This window comes from Branchiostoma lanceolatum, chromosome 1, assembly GCF_035083965.1.
Source record: "Branchiostoma lanceolatum isolate klBraLanc5 chromosome 1, klBraLanc5.hap2, whole genome shotgun sequence".
NCBI classification, from domain to species: Eukaryota; Metazoa; Chordata; class Leptocardii; order Amphioxiformes; family Branchiostomatidae; genus Branchiostoma; species Branchiostoma lanceolatum.
In genome coordinates, this window is record NC_089722.1 from 26,338,390 (window position 1) to 26,363,017 (window position 24,628).

General features: G+C 42.5%; 1 protein-coding gene across 1 annotated transcript; it reads right to left on the bottom strand.

Moving 5' to 3' along the window:
- Positions 1–410: 410 nt before the first annotated feature.
- Positions 411–21,853, bottom strand: LOC136445177 (matrix metalloproteinase-19-like). The gene is made up of 9 exons (XM_066443049.1): positions 21,406–21,853; positions 8,514–8,596; positions 6,154–6,353; positions 5,674–5,774; positions 5,200–5,320; positions 4,739–4,984; positions 4,357–4,521; positions 3,883–4,053; positions 411–2,874 (listed from the first exon to the last, which is right to left on the bottom strand). Exons 1-9 carry the CDS (start codon positions 21,505–21,507, stop codon positions 2,492–2,494), a joined length of 1,572 nt encoding a protein of 523 aa, XP_066299146.1. The 5' UTR covers positions 21,508–21,853; the 3' UTR covers positions 411–2,491.
- Between the last annotated feature and the right edge of the window lie 2,775 nt (positions 21,854–24,628).

The following is a 24,628-nucleotide window of genomic DNA, read 5'->3' on the forward strand; positions in this document are numbered from 1 at the left end:
TTTATTCAACCATTAAAGCGATAAAACTAAAAGAAGACGACAGTGACTTCCTTACACTGGTGTGAATGGAATCAAAACTCCTGTTCTTTTACTCTATGATTACTAAAAAGCCAAAAATGTCTATTAACTGCTAATAATCCTCTTCTGCATTTAATAAGCGTACATTTTTCTGTGATGTTTTAGTCTCGATCTGTTTGAAATAATAGGATCATGTTTGAAATTGATATGGCAAAAGTACACTTGGCAACATTATACATCTTTGCAAATATTTACATATATATAAATGTCCCTACCATAGAAATGATACGACTGACCTATGATATCGACCTGGACTTCTCTCTCGCACTCACAGCTTCGAAGAGAAATATATAGAGATACAATGGACACATAAACAGCCAGCTTTCTTAATCTATTGATGAAAGTCACTTTAATTTCAGAGTAAAGGCTCAACATTTGTTGTAAAACATATACATGGCGCTGTCAGTACCTCACGAACTGATGAATTGGTGATTACAAATGCAAGACGTCTAACCTTTATTTACAATTTTACATGTATCTATCTTTCGGATGACGTAGACATGAATTCCAAAATGGCGCCGTTACCACTAGTCGCGTATATAAAACTCATCCAAAGTGATGTTTATGAAAACGTTTTGTCTACCATGTCTGTCATGAGAGAACACAACATTCGTGTTTCGTTATTTCTTTGGCGGTGAGTTTTTGCGGAAATACATACTGAAAATTATACCAATGTCAATTAATGCTAAACGCTATGTACCAGTATTGTATTCAACACATATATGTACATCGTCACATATAAAGGAATAGTTTTGTTAAGAATCTGAGCGTAGTAGTGTTAAATATTGGACATAAATTTATGACAAGTGACGAACGCGGAGCTGTACTATAACGTTATACGCAATATCAATATTTATTAGTTCTATGTACAAGCTAAAATTGTAATACTGTCGAAATTCTTCTATCAACGATTTTCTGTCAGCAGCACGAGAAAATAACAACTCTTTTAAAAGCTATACATAATCATATAGTTACTAGTACCATTATTACTCGGTCGAAACTTGAACGCTATACAGTTGGATATACAACAGAACATGCGTACCACTACTCTCCAAGCAGAGGTTAGTGGGGAAGATTGTGACGTTTTTATCTATCCTATGCCCCGATTATTTGTCGGCTCTTCCCGGTGGGGACTGGAGTTCAGCTTGTTCGAATCACCAAATCTCACGGTCTAGACAATTTATCTATGAATTATATTGAGATTCTAAACTTTTCAGATCGATTTTAACAAAATGAATGACACAAAATGACCGACAGATACTATTTGCCTAAACATTTCTTTCTAAAAAATTGGACAGTTTAATGTGAGCGTTTTTCTGGCTCAAATGATACTATTTTTCTGGTAAATGGACTCTTTCCCAGCGTTCCTTTACCGTACATCATACAATTAACGCTACCATTGCGTACTGGCGTAGAAGACCTTCTGGGAATACAGTACATAGTCCTAATTGAATGAAGGCAAGCATATCCATACCCTGCAGCCTGACATGGAATGGTTTTAATTAAATCCGAAGTCCCGAGCTGCGTTTGCAGGGGAAACGTTGCTATTGGCAAGTGGCACGAATCCAAACATTCGTTTTCTTGACAAGAAGCACTCCTTTCTTTCTCCTTCCTCCCGTATCGTGTGCGACTTCCTCTGTGGCCCAGAACAGTAGCGTCGAGTTTCAAAACAACCCCGGTCAAGTTCGCGACACTGTGGGTGGCCCGTAACTCCCCAAACCAAAACTATTCTTACACATAAGTCTTCTATTTCCCAATTTCTGCCAACCTGTCCGATAGAAGGAGTGCAATAATCTATCGCCAGTTCGGACATTTTTGGAGGTTACAAATTGTTCTTTTTTCATACATATACGTGCCTTTTTACCCGCTAGTCCGTGTGCACAGTTAAATGCTGTTTAGCCGACCTGCATAAGAGGATTTGCAATTTCAACCACTAATCCAGTCAAAACTAAAGAGGACGAATTTTGTGGTCGTTCCGTTGTAATTTGCCGTCTGTATTTTTATCTAAAGAATTTGTACATGTTTCAAACTATCAACGACAGTGATGAGTTTAATTACAATGATAATGAAGGCATTCTAACCCCACCGTCTCAATCAATGGTAAGAACAAGAGTAGCAAATTTGTTAGACCCCTGTTTTAAACAGATAACGCGAAAAAATGTGATTGAAAAATGTCCATGTACTTTCAACTCATAATTCTAACGATGTAACAATCTAAAATCTACTATATGTCACGTGTGATTAGAGACATGTACAAAGTAACTGCATATGAGCAATGATTCCCTTTCGCACAACAAAACGTTATCGTCCCAATACTTTATACAGGTATTATGTCATATTTCTATTGATTTGTAAATTTCTTAGAGTAACATTTACGTTGATCTTGAAATGAGAGTGAATATAACATTCTCTTTCAAGGGTCCGCCCGTGCACACCCCATCCAGGCCTGCGCCTTTGACCTCGGGTAACCCCTGGCTTTCCTCCTCATGACGTCATCGAACCTCCAGTACCGATCTCCCTTGAAGAAATACGTCCGTCCGTTCCTCCATTGGAGCGCAGCGTTGATGTTGTTAGCGATCCCCAGCCATGTGGCGCGAATTTTCCGCGGGAAGCCCGGGTCCGCTCTCTCCGTGACCTCGTTGAACTGCCAGAATTCCGAGCCCTTGAAGATGTAGACCTGTCCGTTCCCTCCCCACACGAAGGCGGCGTCTGGTTTGGCAGGAAGGCCCGTCCGCGCCGTCGACTTCGGGTAGCCTTCGTCCAGCGTGAAGCCGTCAAATCTCCACAGCTTACGGCCTTGAATTTGGGGGAAAGATACGAGAAAAATTAACACGTCACAGCTTCAATAGCTTTCTCATCAAACTTGTACAACTTCGAAAGATCTGCAGATACTAGATCTAGAAGCAAAATCGCACAGTTTGTTCCAGAAACCATACTAGTACGTTTTGTATTCTTGTTTTCCACCGAGTCTGTCACCATATATCATTGTAATTGTCCAATAAAGTGTGCGTAACGATATAATAACATTACTACCATTCAATGTTTTCCACCCGGATAAGTAGATTGCCAAGCTAACGAGGCAGGCGCCATTGTCACAGGGAAACGCCCCGCCGAAATGTCGTCTGCCTCGCGACCACCTCTGTCATCTTCCATTAGACACACCACATTACCGTGGCTTCATTTTGCGTGTTGGCAGAAGCCCGCGGGTTTTCTCATAGGTACAAGTGCACGGTGGATGGGAACTCCTTATCCAGACCCCATCTGCCCTGCAACTTGACCCGCCCGCTAGGGGGCATGACAGCGCGGCCAAGGCTGTAATATTCGATTTACGTCTTACCGGTTTGACGAGCGCAGCTGGGCGCAAGGGCGATACGGGATTGAGAAATAGGAACATGTTTCAGTATGAGAGAGTGCCATGTGGCTATGTTTCACGAAACAAGAACTATGACTTCTATTCTATCACTTCTGTCTTGTGAGTTCTTTTAAAATTTACGACCAGACCAAGCATGCAAAGAGGGCATGTATGTATTATACTACGGGTCTTGGAAAAGAAATAGGGGGGGGGGGGCATGAGCCCAGGACGCTCTCTGCATCATAACTGTCATTTCCGTCTGCTAGTACTGTGTACATGCGTGGTACCAGGTAACAATAGACCGATCCCCTAGCCCTGGCCATCCTTCAAAACGTATACCAAAGTTGTTAGAAAATGACGAGCATACAGCCATCCCCTCATTGGTTAAACTGCTGATCATGATTGACAGGATATCAGTCTATCGTTATATCCGAGCAACCGAACAAACGTACCTCTGAAGAAGTATGTTTTATTGGTGTAGATTGAGGTGAAGGCGGCGTCTATGTGCCCCTTCAGACCCGGCCATTGTTTCCTGATCATCTTCGGGTAGCCAAAGGAGATGCCGTCATCGTCGATCAGCCAAAAGTGTTTGTCGCGGAAGGCAAATGTTTGTCCTTGTTTACCTGAAGAAATATTATTGTCAACAACAAACCCAGTTAGCAAAACAACTGCAAGAATGTGAATATGGAAAAAGCAGTGCCTAGACATGTTAAAAGACGGACAGCTAGAAATTGAGGCCTTTCAGTTAGAAAATAAGCTGGTTCACAGCTCTAAGTGCGCATGTGCAATCGTGATGCATTGTGGTCTAAGGCCATAGTCCCCTAGCTATACTTTGTCTACATGCCACAACTGCAATGCACATGCTAACTTGAAACTGAAAACTGGCTTATTGGTTGGACATGTCGAAGCAAGGTCAGAAGATGTACCTAAAAAGATGGCGTCGAATTTGGCCTTGCAGCCGTTGGGAGCTCTCTTGCGCTTGCGCGGTGGACGCAGGTGCGGTTTGATGGAGTTGGTCCCGTCGTTCAGTGGCGGGGTGGGGCCGGCAGGGGGCAGGTAGTTAGCGGAGTACCTGTCGGCGTCCACTTTACCTGCAGAATTAAACAAGACGTGCATGGACGAAACTTTGAAAAATGATGAGGGGGTACGAACTTTGTGACGTTTAGGACCGCATGCCTTATGTCGAGTGTGGTCATACAAGATGTCTCAAACATGTACAAATGTATAAGTTTCTCAAGCTCAATATCATAACAACGGTTCGCAACAGTACCATCCCTGAGGTGTCGCCAAAAATAAATGAGTCTTTACCATACAGCTGCTGAATTGCCATGACGTCATCAAATGGCATCACAAAGTCGGTTTTGTAGTCTTGGTAGTACGGCGACATGAGGGACTCCTCTACGTTAGAGTGGGCCAGTCCTAGGGTGTGGCCAAACTCGTGGGCGGCCACCATAAACAGGTTCTTTCCGTCCTTCCCCTCACTGGTCCATTTCTCCTCGTCATCAAAGTGGGCGTGGCCATTTGTCGGGAAGAAGGCGTGGCCGAGAATGCCACCTGTCAATCAAAACCGGTGTATCATAAGAATATTGTCCGCTATGGGAAAATTCGTACTTAGATTTCGAATGAAACAACGAATACTGTTAGGCTAGAGCAAAACTGCAACAGAAAAGACCCAATATCATTTATCGGTACGTTTTTCTACAGACATAAAAACTCACAGGAATGAAAATTCTACCCCCTCCGCCATCGGAATGATTTCAAAAACCTACCGGGGCCATCGAATGCATTCTCCGGGCCGTCCGTATGCTCTCCCCGTGCGAAGTAAATGTACAGGTCCGCCCAACCATCCCGCTTCTCTTCAAACGTCAGAGGAGAAACTTCTGCCCATACCTGCAAATAGATAAAAACACGTGCTTTCTAACAGCTGACGTGATTCTTATACAGCAAGTGGAAACATAGGCTCGAGGCTGAACGATTACGCACACACACACATGCACTCTCACACGTAGACACCCTCAAATACACATACACACACGCGCACGCACACACACACACACACACACACTCACACAAGCACAAAGTCACGCACAAACACACGCATACATACATACACAAGCACATGTACAAACACAAGCACGCAAAGACACACACACACACACACACACACATGTGCACACACACACACAAACATGTACACACACATCAAACACACGCATGCGCACACACACTACTGATCCCGTTACCTGGACGGCCCTGTTCAGGATCGCCTTCACGTCTTGGTACGGCAGACTGCTGGCGTTGTTGACGATGTAGTACGTCAGGTGCGTTTTAGTCCACTTCTCACCTGTGGAGGGCGACAAAACGACGTAATGGCGCAAAGCATGGATGGCTAACTTTTTTATTCATGAACAAAATACTAGTAAATGAAGTGAATTAACAAAACATTCATTCACATTAGGAATGAGACGGGTTAAAAAAAAGCATAATTACACGAGATATATCTCAATGAAGTGATCAACAGCTAAGTTTTACACCATCAGCTTATCATTGATTTTGAAGCTTTGATGTACTTAAAGCATAACTTCCGAATTTCAATTTAAGATGTTATTCATTATGAAAAAAATGTCCTAAGATAATATTCAAAGGTTACGTCCTAATAAAAGTGTTTCGCTCATATATGAAAACCTAACGTTGAATATACTCAGTATATATACTTTTTATACCTTGAAGTGTGTACCTTTTGGTTCTCCGCCTGTCTTCCTCGAACCTACTGCGCATGTCTGACGTTGATGACCTTTCACCCTTTCCCAGGAGCCCCGTGCCGAGCTTGTCTTCGACACCACAACGAGACTGTTTCATTTTGGTGGTGGTCGCAGAGTCGAGTTGACCGGTGACCGGGAGGTTGGACATCAGCTGAAAATCCCTAAAATAACAAGGAATGCATTTTTATGTAGATTAACTTGCCTAGGCAAATGCATGCAAATATATGCAAACATCTTCTACTTTGAATACGGAGTGACGCCATGTTGGTTGGTTTAGACCTAGACCCATACATATCATTATGTGCATGTGTATCGTATTGTGTTTGCAACATAACTATTTATCATAAATGTCAACTTCCAGGTTTACCTTAACCGTTCAACATGGCGGACAAAGCTTACGTCATAATCACGTGACTGTTGACACCCAATTTGCCTTTATCAATTTGTACAAATGCTACCTTGACCACACCCAACAAGTCCACAAGATTGGCCTTGCCCTTTAGGCTGACTAATGATTAAGAAACAGGTGGAAACTAGAATATTGAATGACGTACACAGGCACAATCGTCTACGCCAAGAATCAACGATGCACAGCGGAATTCGGAAATAAAGGTCAAATCATGTCCGGGAGTGCTGTCAATCAAAACCAACGTGTCCTCCCTTCTTGCTTGGATAGAACACGTTCTGCCCTTGGCAGCTTTTTCCCACCACCCACGTAACCGAACTTGACCTTCATTCTCTGGGAATAAATCAAACGCCAAGGTCATGGCTCCGCGACAGCAAGCCTGACTGTTCCAAAAACTTACAGCTAAGAACCTGCTGTTTTAGGCTGGTAATCTTCCTGCCACAAACAAAGCTATGTTGTTTCAAAACTTGATTCAGCTGCCGTTATCATTTAATCAGTATTATCTTAGTGACTTGGTAACTCATAAATGATGCCCTGCTTCCAAAAATTGTTGTCGAAACAGAACATAGAACCATATCAATTTCGCTCAAGCATTCTGCGTTTTGTAAAAATAATCGACTTAAATTGGAACTCAACAGTTTTTTCGTCTCAGGCCATACTAGTATCCTTGACCGTTCCAGGCCGATGCATTTGACCGAATTAAAGAAATACACTCTCTAAATTTGAACCATATTCTGTCGTGATACTTGATACGACACAACATGGAGAGCTTCGGGACCGTTTCTGCGAGGAGACAGCGCTGTAGCGTTCCCTTGGCACGTTAGAGATAAAAGACAGCGGTTTCAGGGTAGATTTGAGACAGGGCCTGACTATCATTAGGGATGACACACACAGCGTCCTCTTGTTTCACTACTGAGATTAGAGACCATGTTTTCATTTGGCCTACGTGATCAGCGTGATCAAAGGAATTAGAACTGGGAGAATTTTGTTTAGGTCGGTGTTCATCAATCTTCTCCATTGTAATACCAGACATCTGGGATAACCGTGAAAGGAGAGGATATAACATTTACAGATATAGATAACGTCAGGATGGAACCTTACTAACATATCTTTAATTCAATAATTCACTCTGTTCATGACATAATCTTTATCTTCTACTTCGTGTTATGTTAACGAATTCTTGCCATACTTTGTACCATGTACAATTGTCGTGCAATAAAGTTCTTCTATCAAATGTCTGCTTCCTCAATTTTTCCCTTCAAACTTTGTTTTCCACCCATTGATTTGTTTTGTATCCAAGGATAGATCTACTAGTAATTTCCTATAGAAATATGAATCATTTGCTGCAATCCCGCCGCCCGGAATGGGGTCATGACCGGGTAAACTTTCCCATGCGAACAGTAAGGATGTTTTCAACCCATTTCATTGACATCAGATGGAAACCTTGCCCTCCGCAAATCTACCGTGACCAAGTCAGCTGGGTACTTAACCGTTTTTAAGAAAGATAGTGACAAGAAGACGAAAGTGTACTCTAATTATATAAGTCTAATATAAGTTGAATTTTGAAATTCACAAAATAAAGTTACTGGTTACAAACCTCTCTGAACATGTTTTCCGTTCATTTTGCACATATCTTCTTTTGTTGGTTTTTGTATCCTTCAATACAGAAATCTACGATTCTACTCATATTTTCGATTGATCGAACATGCCATCTTCTTTCACCAATCCATATATCTGCTGCTACTGGCATGTTCCTGAACATAAGGTAACACCCCCCCCCCCCTTGTGCATTGCAAACGATGGACGAGCAACCTGCGATGACATCGTGTGATTCAAAATGACGTCATGTATTTTACTGTGCCGGTGGGGTAAGGCCTGTGTAGGTACGTATGCAGCAGGCAGTATTTCCCGTTACCTTATGGCCTCCTCCCAGGTCGATGGCTCGTGTTGAACGCCCTGTTTCAGGGGTTTGATGTAGCCGAACTTGTGCAGGTACTCCTGCAAGGAAGGTATGGAAAGAACAACATTTAGTTTGTGACCTTTAACTCATTTTCTTTTATTCTCTTATTCTTTTAAAAGAGATATAGAGGCCAGAAGAAACTAGCAAGTACCAAGCCAGGAAATCACTGTTCAGTTCAAGTACATTATTTGACTTGGACCGCTGAAAATTGAATTCTGATGTTTGGTTACAGAGTCTGTAATAATTGGCGCATAGTGAAGAAAACGAACTCACTAATTGTCCTTACATGCGACGATCTAAAAGATTTTGGACGAGAAGATTCAAGATTTGTCCGCAAAGAACCCAACACACTTATCGAGAAGAGTAGGGGTGACCCGGTGTGCTTGGCCCAAAACGCGAGCCGTAGCGAAGCCGCGCATTTCACTACCACTAACTACTTGAAAAAGCATCATGCTTCACCTCAAATGAGGATGCCTTGAAACGGAAAAAACGTTCGTGTTCGGCCCATCGGTTTTTTCTGTGAGGTAGTTTCCACAATAACATGCGGGTCACGGAAATTTCCCAAGATATCACACAAGCTGTGGTACAGTCCAGTCGGGTATCAAGTGTTAAATCGTGCAATTTTACGCAGTTGCCGTAGATTTCGCGCAATTTGGGTCAATTTTATGCTCATTTTATGCTTATATTGACCAACTGTGCCTCCGCATTCCTTGAGTATTCGGTTTCTGTCATCAACGTTTCACTCATTCATCATTGAAACCACTTCGAGTTGAAATGAAGCTATGATACAAGTTGTGAAAATGTTAACGCGTTGTACACTCCAAATTGAAAACTGCCTCCGCTCCGGGTTATATAGTTAAGTCTATCATCAATCTCATAGCCATAGGATATTACAGCAGAAAAAGTAATGATAATGATTTGTTAAAAGATTTCAAGCTTCCGTAAGGAAGTCTATGGATTCTAACAACATTCCATGAGAGAAATATTCAAAACATCGGAATTGACCATGACCTGTACAAACCCTCATCGACATTGGAGTCTCCAGAAGCTATAAGACAATGAGCAGCATTAGAGTGGAGTTTAGGCGTTTTAATCAATTATTTTTCCATCCCTTCTTCATGCCATTGTTGGAAGACAGGTATAAGTCCTGAAACAACAACTCCGTCGTTTTTCCACGGTATCAGTTCCGTTTGATTGACGCGAGGAAATTGCACTTATCTTGTCCTGACTCTGCGGATTTGCTGCTCCAGTTACGGTTGGACACGGCGAGGACTTCCTCACACTTACCTGGTCAGCGGTCTCTACCGGGGCTGTAGACTGGGTTCGCTCGGCCACTGTGAGCTTATACCCCGCCTGGACAACGAGGTAAAATCACCGGCGTTGGCGTGGTTGTCCAGGCGGGTTAGAAGCTTACAGTGGCCGAGGAAACCCAGTTTACAGCCCCGGGGGATGCTGGTGACCAGGTTGCCTCACACCGTTGGATACGAACCTTTGGACATAATTTTACTTTTAGGTAATATTTGACTCTCTCTCTCTCTTGTTAATGGCACATGTCCATACTTAGAACTTACGACTCAATAAATACGTCGGTATAATCTACTCAATGTCAAAGTTAAACCTAAATTTTGCATTTATCAAAGTTTTTCCCTCGACGGCTCGACCCCTAGTCTCCACCACACACTGGTCAAATCAGCAGATAAAAGGAACATTGTCCATGCGCCCGTGGAAGGTCACTTGGGTCACACGGGCCGGAGATAGTGGCCGTTAACGTACACGATTGCCCCACAAACTGACCACTACTCACTAAGCACTGCCGACGTCTGTCCAGAGGGAGTACGTCTGCTTTCAGTTAGTGCAATCGGAAGACGGAAAGTCCGCAACTTAAAATTCCCTATCAAAAAAACACAAGTTTCATATTCATAGGCTCAATGCAGAACGTTCCTCAGAATTTGTCGGTGTGGTATTTCACATTCTCTACCTTTTAATGGTTCCTAAAGAATTATCCGTAGCCAGATCATGTTGCCAAATGAAACGCCAAAAATCCAAAAATGGCAGCTTCGTTTCTAGTCTTTAGAACACTTTGAGAACCTGTTTCACGCATCCTTGATGTTTTACTTGATAACCCCCAAGAGTATCGCGTTGCACTGATTGACCTTCTTAATACAAAACTATTCATGCTAGCGCTGCTTTCATAACCTTGGCCTTGACGGTCGACAACAGAATTCAGTAGAAAACTGGACAATGTCAACCAAGTCCAATAATGAGTACCCCGGATGCCAGACCCGTAATTTCTAAAATATCTGTCCCACACGATAGATATTTTAGAGATCGAGATTCTTGCATCCAGGCTAAAGAATGAGGAGAACTACATGCATGTTCTGCCAGCTAGTTACGTGTTTAAACATGGATAGCCTACAATGGAGCTTGGACATGTCTACCTAGCACATACTGCGCAGTTGTTCATTTCAAGAGGTCACAAAGAAGGGCAATGCCCTGAAGCTAAGATTGATACATCGTCCTTGCGTACACTCAGACATGATACATAATTATACATAATCTAATTTGTGGCGATATCAATCCATTTATCCATCAATAACCGTTATCTTGGCGAGATTCGTTTACTATCTCTTGAGCAAGGCCAGGGCCCGTCCTTCTTGGACCTGTATTTGTGGCGATATCAATCCATTTATCCGTCAATAACCGTTATCTTGACGAGATTCGTTTACTATCTCTTGAGCAAGGCCAGGGCCTGTCCCTCTTGGACCTGTATCCTCCAGATGACTCTATCTAAACCACATATTGAACAATCATTTAACCGACTTTCACAACATCTTATAGCATTCTCTACCCAAGCCGTGTCCCGGTGGGTATATAAACTAACCACGAGAGGCTCCCCACAGGCGGTACCGAGGTTGGGTAAGGTAAATCCGTGTAGTTCATCCCAGTTTGATCCTAGATAATTTTCCCCACATGGCCGGATATGCCCGGGTGCTTGTCTTGGAAACCTGACAACCTCGGAGCTTCATGAGGCTACCTACCTGGACAGTGGTGATCCAACTCTTTGATCACTACATCACAAGCACTTCATAATCTTCATCACTAAGACACGTTGTGGAACGCAAAAACATTAAGGGTAGTAAATATGAAGAAACTGAAACCTTTCAGGTATTTTGTTTGTTTGTTTATTGCTTAGTCGGTAACGGATAATTGTTGCTTACCGCAGTCTTTGTCGGGATTAACGTTAAATTGGTTAAGACCAAGAGGAATGATGGCAAATTTGTGCAACAGACAGTTCCAAGATACGATCATCCTGTATTATGAAGAGCGGTACATGTGAGCCCAATTACTTTATGCCACTAAGAAAACTTGCAATGAAGACGTTTATGCTACCGTTCAAGAACGACACTGATTTTTTTTACTGGTTTGAAGTAGTCCTTTCCTTGGCTAAATGATATATCAGCTAAAAAGAGCCGTTTTCATTGAACACAAATGATGGCATCTCATTGTCACCTCATCAGTATCTGATTCGTAAGAACCTGTTGCTGCATGGTCTTAACCTGGTATCCATCCGAATCTCATTCTGATTGTATCTAGATACATGGATATGACAGTAGTAAGGGTAGTGGATAGGGGACCGGGTACGGATACTGGATAGGGTACGGGTACCGGATAGGGTTGGTTACTTTATAGTATGATATGGGTACTTGATAAGGTACGGTGCTGGATAGGGCGCGGGTACTGGATAGGGATACCATGGAGAAGAAGACATACGGATGGATACCAGGCTGACATGCTCAGTCCAACTGACAATAGGTGTGTCTGTGTCTGTGGGATGGTTTGCTCGGGTCATCTATATCTGTGCATGTTTCCTGCTGTCCTTCGTTTCCAGATCTAACAGATGACATTCCACACAGATCTGTCAGCACGCCGACATCAACAAGGTCAACTCCAGAGCCTTCGACGACACCTAATCCTGTTTTCTCTCTCACCAAGACGAGAGCAAGAAAAACATCCCTCCTCCTACACACCTGCCCCCAGAGTGCACCGGGCGGGGCGCACGCAGCAAATCTCGCGTGGTTTAGCGTTGTTTACTTCACGCTGGTAAATCCTCCCGCTAATCTACAGTCCCTGCAGCTACCACTTGAACAAATATTATCTCTAAGATTATTCTTGGCTCGGAACCAGTAGTTTCCACCCACTTCAAGTTCTGTCTTCAATTATCATTCGATCTGGCGATCTTTCATCCGGTGCGATTCTGAATAAATACCCCCCGGCTGAGGAGAGGGCTTACATCAAATCTTTTCTGAAGAAACATTCACGGCCCGAAGGATGGAGACAAAATTAGGATCATATGGCAAGCACTACATGAATCAATGCGTCACAACAGGACTAGCATAGTGTTAATCTTTAAATAGTCACGGACGGAGACTGCTTTCAATATTACATATGGAGCAAGTCTCTGTCCATCATATCTACATATTAGATCACTATGCCAGGTAGATCGCTATGGTTTGTTGTAGCTATAGATGCTAATACTGTACTTACTTCTTTAAAGGTTTTGTCTATTTACAAAATACGAAGAATTTCTGTAAACGTTAAACATTACCTGTGCCGTATGAATCTGCAAGATATGTTGGTTTCCACTACTTTCACAGAATGTAAAGCAAGGCTCGGTTTAGTCAAGGAAGGTTGTAGATATGTGGTCTGTATGGAAAACTTGTAACGTTTTGTTATCAATATCCGTTGCATGTTTTAATTCTAAAGAATAGAGAAAAAGAGAGTTTCAGTTGCCGAGACACTCACTGGTAAAGCTCATTAATAAAATCTATGCTAATTTCATGCATAGAAATCGTTCCCTAATCAAGTGCTATACAGCTGTAACAATGCTTTAAACGTAGCCTTAACTGTTCCTGATCTTAGCAGTATACGAAACATTGTTGAATCTGAAGGGTACCTAAGAATGCCTCTAACCCTTCCTACAAACATCAGGGTCAAAATCGGTTGCATGCCCGCAGCAGGTTCGTTAATACAATGGCCTTTTTGATCAGTGACAAGCATTTGTTAGGCTAGAAGTTTAAATGTGAATCATGTCCCAACTAATTTGGACCTATTTTTTCACACTTGAACTACTTTGATCCTGTTCCAGAAACCTGTTCTGTATTTAGAGGTAAAGAAATCATTGAGTTCCTGAAAAACTCAAACTTATTGCATTTGGCAACTTCTTTTGTAACCATTAGTGCAAACAATGTCTGTTTTCGAATGTCTAATTGGTAAATTGTACTGCCAATTTCATTTCCAATCTTTTCTTGTTTTCCCGCATTCGTCAGGCGTCATACTAACAAGCGAGACGTTTTTATCTAGACAAGACAATCAAGGTTTGTCCAGGTCACGGCGTTTGTGGAATTATTCCTGTTAGGGGCAACGATCTGCGCGAATTGTGTATCAGCAGTGCCGATCTATCTGTTCGTCTGCACCCCCTCGGGCACCGTCAATCCCAAAGAGCGTTGCGGTATTCCAACCTGTAGACATTCCCCCCGAAAGGTACATGAGAAAAGCTCTAAATCTTGATAACAAAATTGTCAAAGGGCTTCAATTAACATTCTTTTCCCAAGCACCGTCTGGTGACTTCACCAAATTTTGCCCTCCAACGTCAAGAACACCCGCATGCACCCTTCGCCCAAGGTAGACATTTAATGAACTAAGTACATGTGACATGGTTACGTTTGAGTCCCCTAAACGATGTGGAATTTGTCGTATGCGTCAGAAGGGATCAAGGTTCATTGTTGGCATGTTAGTATTTCATGTCGGTGATTTTTTTCATACAGAAAACACCTGTCTAGTTGACTTCGGCATTGCACCCAAGGTAATAGGACCTCAAAGCGTAGTTCTGAGTCGAAGCGTAGTGTTTTTCGATATCTGAAAATGCGATGTGTCTTCTATACGGCTCGCGTTTTCAGCCAAGCATCCCTACTTTTTTCAAGTGTGTTGGGTTCTTTGACACGTCAAGTTTTGACGCCTGACGATCCCTCATACACAGGACCGCAACAGGAAAAGATCTTAAACCGCACTGGGAAGCCACAAAACGTCAAAAGAATGCCATTAGCTTCTTGCAAACTCCATTAGAACTATTCGACAATCTTTCTTTCTAATCATTGTAACCAGAATCGTAGAGTGCTCTGTTGCATTCCTCTATCCCTATCGCTAGACTTGAGTTTCAAAACGAACTTAACGAAGAATTGCTTACAACTTAGTGACCCTTTCCAGAAGGCGTCGGTGTCGTGAAACGGCTGATAAGTTAATCTGATGGAAGTCAGTGGGGGTCTCTGGATTACCGTAGGGCTAACACGACACCAGTACGATTAGAGATCACGTGCACGGCCAGGTGTGTTCACCTGTTTACATCTCTACTTACGAAATACCTGACTGTGGAACAGACTTTAAATCAGGCATTGAAGTGATTTTTCCTAAAAACATGTACTGTTGTAGCCCAAGTGTCGTCCTAGTTAGCCCCAGGGATCCTATACCTAGGTGGTATTTCGATAAAGCATTTTTCTATTCTTCCAAATGTAACATGAAATGCGATATTCCTTCCAATATGTACCTATTATCCAATACATTCTGAAATATCCGTTCCCTCACCTCTTGATCTCAGTGTCAAGAAGTCAGAAAAGTGTAAAACGTTTTTGCGTGACGATGTTCAGAACCAGAACATCATCTAGTGAAGAAGTGAGGTTGAAAATGTCCTGAAGACAGATGTAATTACTGGACTCTGTGATTATCATGATGCTGAAATGAGTCTGTAAACTTTCTCTGCATCCAATTCCATATCGCACGATATACCCATGATCCTCTAAGGCCCTGCTCCTAACCTGTCACCCCCCCCCTCCCCCTATGACGGTGATGTCGCCATGGCATTGGAAACGACATTGGGTTGACCTTGACACATTCAATCGGATTCACACACACTTTACACATTCATTCCTCTTCATCTAATACAGAAATAGTTTTACTACATAAACTTAACTCACAACAGTTGCACACTCTGCAAAGCATGGGAAGTTTTGGCAACAACTCGAACAGGTACCCGAATGGCGATGTTTACACACTTAATGACATAACTACAAAACGGCACAACGGAAGACTCATGTTAATTGTTGCAGACTTGTCGTAAAATCTGATCTCAAAAGCATTGCAATGCTGCGTGTTAAATGAACACTTGCCACTAAAACATTAGATACATCCGCTCGTAATGAGAGAACACCCCTCCCCCTAACCACCAGTACAGACGATGGTCACTGCTAATTCAAGCTTGCCTGTTTCCATTGGACCCAGTTGGAATTTAATTATGTCAGTAATGAATCGGACGGAAGTTCTCTTTATGGTGAAGTCTGTTTCCATTCCGGTTGACATTAAAGGCACCAGAGGTTCAGTTTTCAGGATCTGGGGCAATTTAGACACGTATATCAGGACCCGAAATACTTTTTTGTTACCTCATTGAACGTCAGAAAATTTGACAGAAATTCTACCTGAAATTCCAAATATGATTCTGCACAATACACACGCCTTCCCAAACACTTGAAGTTTGTACTCTCTTCTTGCGTAGCTATGTAATACTAATACTACAGCTTCTAACAGTTCAGGCTTTTGTATGACGTTGTTACCGCATGGTAGCTTAATCAAGTTTACCTGCAATCTGAAATTTGCAGATGGGCATTTTGAACCCTGTAGCGTACGATGTCTACATAATTTTGTGTACAGAGAAAGCCACGTTCCTCTGGGACTTTTAACCTTTAGCACACTGAAGTAGCCGTTTGGCAGAGTTAGGCAGCAGGGAGAAGTTTAACTTTTTCAATCATCTACTCTGCCATACCTTAATCGCCTTGAGCTTTCGTCCAGACATTAGTGGCAAATACGGATTTGTCTGTATATATCTTACGCCGTGTCACGTGAAAACATCTTCCCTACCAAACGTAACTATCCATCTACAAGCGTCACTTAGTACAACTTCTAACCGGTATGTAGATAAAATGCTGATAGCACATGGTAGACAATATTTGAGTTTAGAACGAACTTTCTCATTAAACATCGTACTAACAAGAAACTGTTTAGCCAGACACGGTGGCATGTGAGAGTTACATAACCGTTGATAATGAGACTTACATACCGCACTATCTGGCATTCTTGCAACCAGTCCCAGACGGAATCATTTTTTTTAAACTGATTATTTATTACGTAAGGTATATCCCAGTAGAATTCACAAATAAAAAGTTAGTAAAGGTAACAATTTAGTTATTCAAAACAAGCTGCATAACACGTGAGTATGGCGTCCGTTCAGAACACTGGCAGATGAGAAATCTTTTGCTAAAAATATTCTCAATGAGTCAATCAATCGTTTGTATTTTCTACCCTCAAAATGACGTCGTTTTGGCTTCAAAACACACTCCAGCTTTGACCCATAGCCATCCACACAAACCAAACCACCTCGGGAACTTATTAGCCCTATTAGTTCGTTTCCGACTCAACCTTAACAAGTTTTCCACGGTGTGTTGTTTTACGTTGTTGGCGATCTTAACTGTGGGTAGCGAGCACACGCTGTGTGGTACAACAACAGAGATCGGGGGATAAAAGTCGTCTGTTAACGGTGGCCAGAACAATATTGGCTGGAATGCGATAGTTTGGCTGGATTGACAGAGTTAGAACTGGCGGTGGGACCAAACTCTGCCAAAACTAGCAGGGTTAAGACCACAGGTTTGTCGCGGGAATGTTTGTTGGGTGGATGTTCGCACACTCGCCATTCCAGATTCATGACCATCGTCAGTACCTGGGCTTGGGAGAATTACAGGGGTGTCAAGTTGTTGGCCGCTGCGGAGGAAGTAATCCATCTGTTGCATGGTTCTCTAGACCTATTCATGCCGAATGAATACTTTCCTCCGGCGATTTTCCGTCTAGTTACTGAAAATAGAAGTCTAGGGCAAACGTGCAAAAGTTCATTCAACTATTAGTACTAAAAGAAAAATGAATCGACGTCCTTCATCGAAGTAAATGACAAGTTCTTTGTGTGCTGTATTAATACAGATAACAAAACAGGGCAAAGTCACGAACATTTAAAATAGCACTGCAATACTGGTTTACACCACAGTAACAGAGGGAGAATTTGGTGTACATTTTATAAATATTTCTTTGATTCTTGTCGTTTGAACCAGGATAACATGTGACGTTCTATTTTCATCCACATCTTTTAGATTCATGTACACCAAGCTGTCGGCAGTAGATGGTACAGTATAATCAGGTTAGACCAGCCTGAGGTCACAGCCAGCAGGAACTGCCCTCTCCGCATTCTGTGTCCAACAAATCATTCTACCTTAGTACCTAATTATCATCGACAGACTCACACACAATCTGAGCAGAACCTTGGGGAGAAACCATTAATGACGGCTTACTGGAGGGAAATCGCATTACTTGTGCAAGAACCTTACTGAATTGTCCCTTAGCTTGCTGGCTCTTCGAAATTCAAATGACCGAACCCAGTGTTCTCGCCAGGCCTTTTCAGCATAGGGGCCCCCTATGCTGTGATTTGGACCCCCTATGCTGTGATCTGGACCCCTATGCTGTGATCTGGACTCCTATGCTGTGTTTCAACCAGCATAGGGGTGTTTCTTTCTGGGACAAACCTTGTGACCCTTCATATAAAAAGTTCATATTTGGCTTTAGAATGAGGCTGTGACAGAGGAAAAACTCTCAAAGAAAAATATTTATCCCTCAAAATGCATGAAATAATGTCTCATTGGGTCATGAATTTACAAATTTTCCGGGGGAACATGCCGGACTCCCTACTCTGGTCATGTCTTCAGCACTCCACGCGTGACTTGCACCGCTATAGTTGGCCTTCTGTACCTGACCCCTATGCTGTAAAAAAATTCTGGTGAGAACACTGACCGGACCAATAGTTCGACTTTCTATAAATGCTATGAATTCCAGCCACCTGTGAAACCAAAAGATGTTAGAACGTACTATTTTAGACGATAGCTAATCTTTCCTTTACATTTAGTAAAACGCAAGACGTTTGTAATTTATGCATATTTCAATATTGACAACCTAGCTTCCATGCAGCATATCTTTCAAAGATAAAGGATAGCAAATAGCAAGAAACGTTCCCCTGACACTACTATCATGACTATCAAATCAGCAACTCGACACCGAAAGAGTACTCAGCACCTAGATTAGATAAATCGTTTCAGAAAATAGGAATCTAATAGGCATATCAGAGATGACTTCACATATTCTCTCTGGAATTCTGATCTGGTATCGGCCTGCACAGCTCTTTTAATTAATGTCCGAGCAACTGGTTTTCATGATATGCCTTACTATACCCTACTAGTACTGGTAGACTAATGATATTGTCATTCAGTTCTTAAAAAATTTTTTAACGAAATAATTTCAAACGATGACTGAATCATATTTTGAAAAGTTGTTAACGCGTTCTTCAGCAGGATGAAGTAGTCATTTTTTTTCGACCTCAGTATCGGGATGTCTTGCTGGAAGCTCCGTGGTTATCTGTATCTGTATCTATATAGCCGATACAACCGCCATAAGCGTAGCACACCAGCTTCGCAGGCACGCGGCGCGGCAGCAGCTGGTCATATTACACAGAACGGTCTGTTACACCTAGTCTTTGCATATCTGACTGTAACCGTTCTTTAAAGCTACTTAGTGAAGACGCTCCTATAGTACTTGATGACAACGAGTTCCATTCTACTATGGGATCCTATGGTTCTCGGAAAATACGAATTTTTGAACACATCAATCCTTGGCTGATAACTTCGGTACTTAAAAGCATGACTATTTCTAGTCCTCTTCTGAGCTGGCATTAGATACTTATCAGTCGGTACGTCCACAAGTTTATTAGTCATTTTGTACATCATGCAAAGTCTGGTTAGCAAGCGATTTTTCTGAGCCAGCGGTCACTACGGAGGCTAGTACTCAGGCTAGACGGAAAGAGGCACGCCTCGCTTTTCCAGTAGCCTGGGTCCCACGGCCTCCGTAGCCTGCGGCTCTCCCAGGCAAGCGATAAAGGTGTGCCAGTGGTAACTACGGAGGCCTGGGACCCAGGGTACTTTTTCAGGCATCTTACCCGCTCAACATGCACAGATAGGACCAGAGAAGAGAGAAGAAGTAGAATCTGTCTAAAGAAACGTACTGTGGCTGTGTTACTACTCTCAAAGCAGAGGAATGGCTCGTGGCTACAAGTATGGCTTAGCGCCACATCAGAAAGAAAACGGGACAAAAACGCCTAAAAACACGTCAAAAACCAGCCGGATCCCAACCTCTGCTTGGAGAGTATGTGTAACAGCTAGACCAGGTATGGGTCTGATTTCCCCCACACAGCCGGGGGTAGAGCGCCCCACCACTAGTACTTCACCCCTCTGCCTCGGTACTGACTCGAAAGGAAAACAATCTCAGTTGGACCTTACAACTCCTACTCAGTACTGCTGTCCAGACTGACGTCTAAAGAAAACCAGCTAAACCTTACAACTGACATCCCACAAAACGGAGCTTCCACAGCAGTACGGGATAGAGCTTCTGCGTTTCCGTTTCTTCCTGGTGACCATGTCCCCGGACATATGCTTGCTCAAAGATCGATTACAAACATTCCTAAGGGAGCATAAAAAGATCACAGTAGAAGATAGGGACCAGGAAACCTCTCTTTAGACGTTAGGGGTAAGCTGACAAGATGACCATGCTGTACCTCACTGCATTTTACATGTGACGAGGAAAAGGATGATCGCAAAATGGTGTAGAAAATAGTGGGAAAGATAGAGAAAGACAGAGATCTGTCAGAAACCATTTCCTGGACGGCAGAGCTGCGTGTTTCGCGTGCGTTTCGACCTTGCTCTTTTGACAGGGCTCTCTATGGGGTTGATCTGTATGTATGGAACTAATCTTGGCCCTGTCGTCAGGCCAGATGGGAACCCCCTGTCAGGTCTACTGATGAATAAATCGGCAGATAATGCGATTAGATAACGCGAAGACGACGGTGTGGAGGAGTAGCTAACATATCGAAAACGGCGGCTTGAGAAATTGAGTTAGGCTAAGGGAGACCGGCACAGGGTGTGCACCGAATGATGTAAGGTCTTCTTTCTCCCCACACATAAATCTTGGGGAAATTTGGGTAGACCACAGGTGGAAGACTTCGTGTCCTGAGAAGTCTTTCGTCTGTCCGACTTTGGTAGCGGCCTGGGTGTAATTTTAGGCGACAGGCCCTGTCCCGAGGAGAGAATGTGAGGAACGCGGGTGCCGAGCACGAACTTGGCAGTACACGGCGATGAGAAACAGCTCATGTACCCCCTCCTAGTCCTGTGGCGAAACTAGCGTGCAGTGTTGAAAAAATATATATATCAAAACTACAAGACCGTGTTTCCCTAGACATTGACATAGCGCCTCAGGCGGCGAAACTACATGGCGCGGAAGCTAGTTAGCTTTTCAATCTTTCAATTTCGGAAAGAAACAATTCCGGTTACAAGAACCCAGGCGTAAAAAGACAACAGCTAATGCAAAATATTCACCAAGCATTGAAGAAATAAAAAGAGAAAAAAAAGTGGTTTGGCCAGCCCCAAACAGTAGGACGTAAACAACACCAGCGCTGATTTGATCGACCGTGACAAGCTAGGATCCATACAATGTTTCTCCCCACTGATATAAACTTTTTGTGAGGTATTTTACCATTTTTTTCCACGGTAAACTGCATAATGGCTTTGTAAATCAAATGCGGTCCTTATGCCTAGCCATCCATTATTCCATATAGCACGAATCTCACAAAACAATTGATACAACGTAGTTGTTAACTTACATGTGGATTCATGCCTACAAGTCCTTTCTTGCCACCGCCTTGAGAAGAAGATAAGATGCTGACCCAGATGAGAAGAGTCACCAGCTCCGTCGATATCGCCATGTTGAGACGTGTGTGCGTCGATCCGACAGAATAAATATCAGGCGTTGAACAAGAGTGGGTTTCAGCCAGCGTTTGTTTTCTCCCGCGATGTCGACGAAAATCTGGTTGAGAGTAAAAGAATCACACACTTGATGTCTGTTGTGTACACGACGCACTCTCGGAGGCTTGAATGGAGTACTCAAGGCTCCGCCCAAGTTTGCCACCTTTCGATTGGATGGAACGCTCTAGTGCATCCTGGGTAACTGAAGACCGTACCTTCAAAGCACTTGAAACCTACACGGGGGATTAAAGTATCTGGGATATTTCGGTCTGTCGACCTCATCCGGGGCTATCATTTGTTTGTCCAGCAAGTTTCCGTTAATTTGTCTGCTTGGTGAAACTACTGGCGACGGTCAGATCCAGCTTGGTCATGCCACCTACATACGGTCCCTTCTCAAAAGCGCCACCATACGCTTATGTTCATTACTACAGAAAGGCGCTGCTTTACTCTTATATTTGTTATATTCCCCTTCCAGTGGGAAGGGGGATATACTGTTTTTGCTTGCCTGTTCTTCTTCTTCTTTCTTCTTCTTCTTCTTTCTTCTTCTGCCAAAAACCAAGTAGATGTGCGGTGGTAGCTGTACTAATGGTATTGCAGCAAGTTATATGTACCTTATGTTACAATGTACGGATGTTATATTTGAGATGTAGGTACCAATAGGAAAGGTGAATACACCTGACAATAAATTATGCTAATGAGGACATCATTTGCATAATTTATGCAAAAACTTGTACAGACGAAGCCACTTAATTGCACCTCGGATAAACGCACCTTCCGTTTAACTGCACCGAATCCCAAAATCCCAAACCGGTTCCCATTCGCTGCATTGTTAGTGACTCCGCTTATCTGCACCGCGCATGGGCACCAATGCCGGATAACTGCACCATTTTTAAAAAAAATCCTCGACAAGTTAACTCAAAAGGTGCGCTAAAATCGGCAAACGCGGTATTAATGAGCCGATACCTGCCGGTGTAAAGGCGCAATACCGCCAATATGTTTAAAACTGTTTTGAGTAGCAAAAGAAGGCGGTCTCCATTGGCAGTTACGTTGATAGGAATCGTATGGGAGGTCCCGGGCTGGTCACCCGTAATCAGTAACCAAGTTTAAGTTTCAATTCCTAGTTTCATGGCGGTACATGATTTACGTAAATCGACAACTGCACTCTACGTGATGTATCACAGAAACTGTTATCCCATGAGTGGCATGACGATGTTTCAGAATGCCTCCCCTGTAGCATTACGTGTGTTGTAATACGGTAGATCGCATGGAAAAATGAGAGAATGCAAAATCAAAACAGGTTCGTAGTCATTTCTTTATTTTCAGCAAAGGGTCAATAAATAAAGTTGATAACTGAAGAATTTCGTCTGTTTTCTTTGTGCTAGTGTTTCTGACTAACGATTCACCCCCTCGCCCATGGTGGTGCGGTCCAGCTGGGCATTTCGCATAATTGCACCAGCCGGATAATTGCACCAAAAACGCTGACAAATGGGTGGTGCAGTTAAGCGGATTCTACTGTATTGCGTTTACAGTAAAAGCTGCAGATGTCATATTTGAGATGTAGATAAATGTAGGAAAGGTAAACACACCTGACCATGAATTATGCTAATGAGGACCTCATTTGCATAATTTATGCAGAAAGTTGTATTTTCCTTACCGTAAAAGCTACAGATGTCATATTTGAGATGTAGGTATCTGTAGGAAAGGTGAACACACCTGGACATAAATTATGCTAATGAGGACCTCATTTGCATAATTTATGCAAAAACTTGTATTGCGTTTACAGTAAAAGCTGCAGATGCCATATTTGAGAAGTAGATAAATTTAGGAAAGGTAAACACACCTGGCCATGAATTATGCTAATGAGGACCTCATTTGCATAATTTATGCAAAAACTTGTATTGCGTTTACAGTAAAAGCTGCAGATGTCATATTTGAGATGTAGATAAATTTAGGAAAGGTAAACACACCTGACCATGAAGTATGCTAATGAGGACCTCATTTGCATAATTTATGCAGAAACTTGTATTTCCCTTACCGTAAAAGCTACAGATGTCATATTTGAGATGTAGGTATATTTAGGAAAGGTGAACACACCTGGACATAAATTATGCTAATGAGGACCTCATTTGCATAATGTATGTATATCCCTTACCGTAAAGACTACGGATGGCATATTTCAGATGTAGGTACCTTAAAGAGAGGTGAACACACCTGTACATAAATTATGCTAATGCGGACCTCATTTGCATAATGTATGTATATCCCTTACCGTAAAGGCTACGGATGGCATATTTCAGATGTAGGTACCTTTAGGAGAGGTGAACACACCTGTACATAAATTATGCTAATGCGGACCTCATTTGCATAATTTATGCATAAACTTGTTTTTCCCTTACTGTAAAGGCTGCGGATGAGATGCAGGTACCTTTAGGAAAGGTCAGAAAACCTGGCCATAAATTATGCTAATGAGTGCATTATGCATAATTTATGCATATCCCTAACCATAAAAGCTACGGATGTCATATTTGAGATGTAGGTACCTTTAGGACAGGCCGAACACACCTGGCCATAAATTATGCTAATGCAGACCTACTTTGCATAATTTATGCAGAAACTTCGTCATATCCTTACAGTCAATGCTAAGGATTGTCATATTTGAGGTGTAGGTAATGGGAGGGGAATATTCTGCATTTTCCCGAAAATGTTGCCATTCTAGTTATTACACCAATTGCGCTTAGCTCATGTGCCGTAGTGTTTGGTATGGTTGTTACTATGGTTCCATTCTACCTTCTCGTTTTACCTTTGTATAAAATGCCTTTTTGTATAATTCCAAGAACATATATACAAGGCCTAAGCCTACACCGAGTCAACAGTAGAAACGTGTGTGCTGCGATTCTATCACAGTACATTTGTTTGCGAAAAGATTATTTGATTAGCTTCTTTTTCAGTCAGGTTTTAATTCAATCTATCGAAATCTGCAAATGAGCGCTGCTTATTTAACAACTGGATTAGTTAAGTTGCCAATTGTGCCTTTTATTTGGGGATCACATATCTCTAGAATTAAATCGTACCACTGCAGAC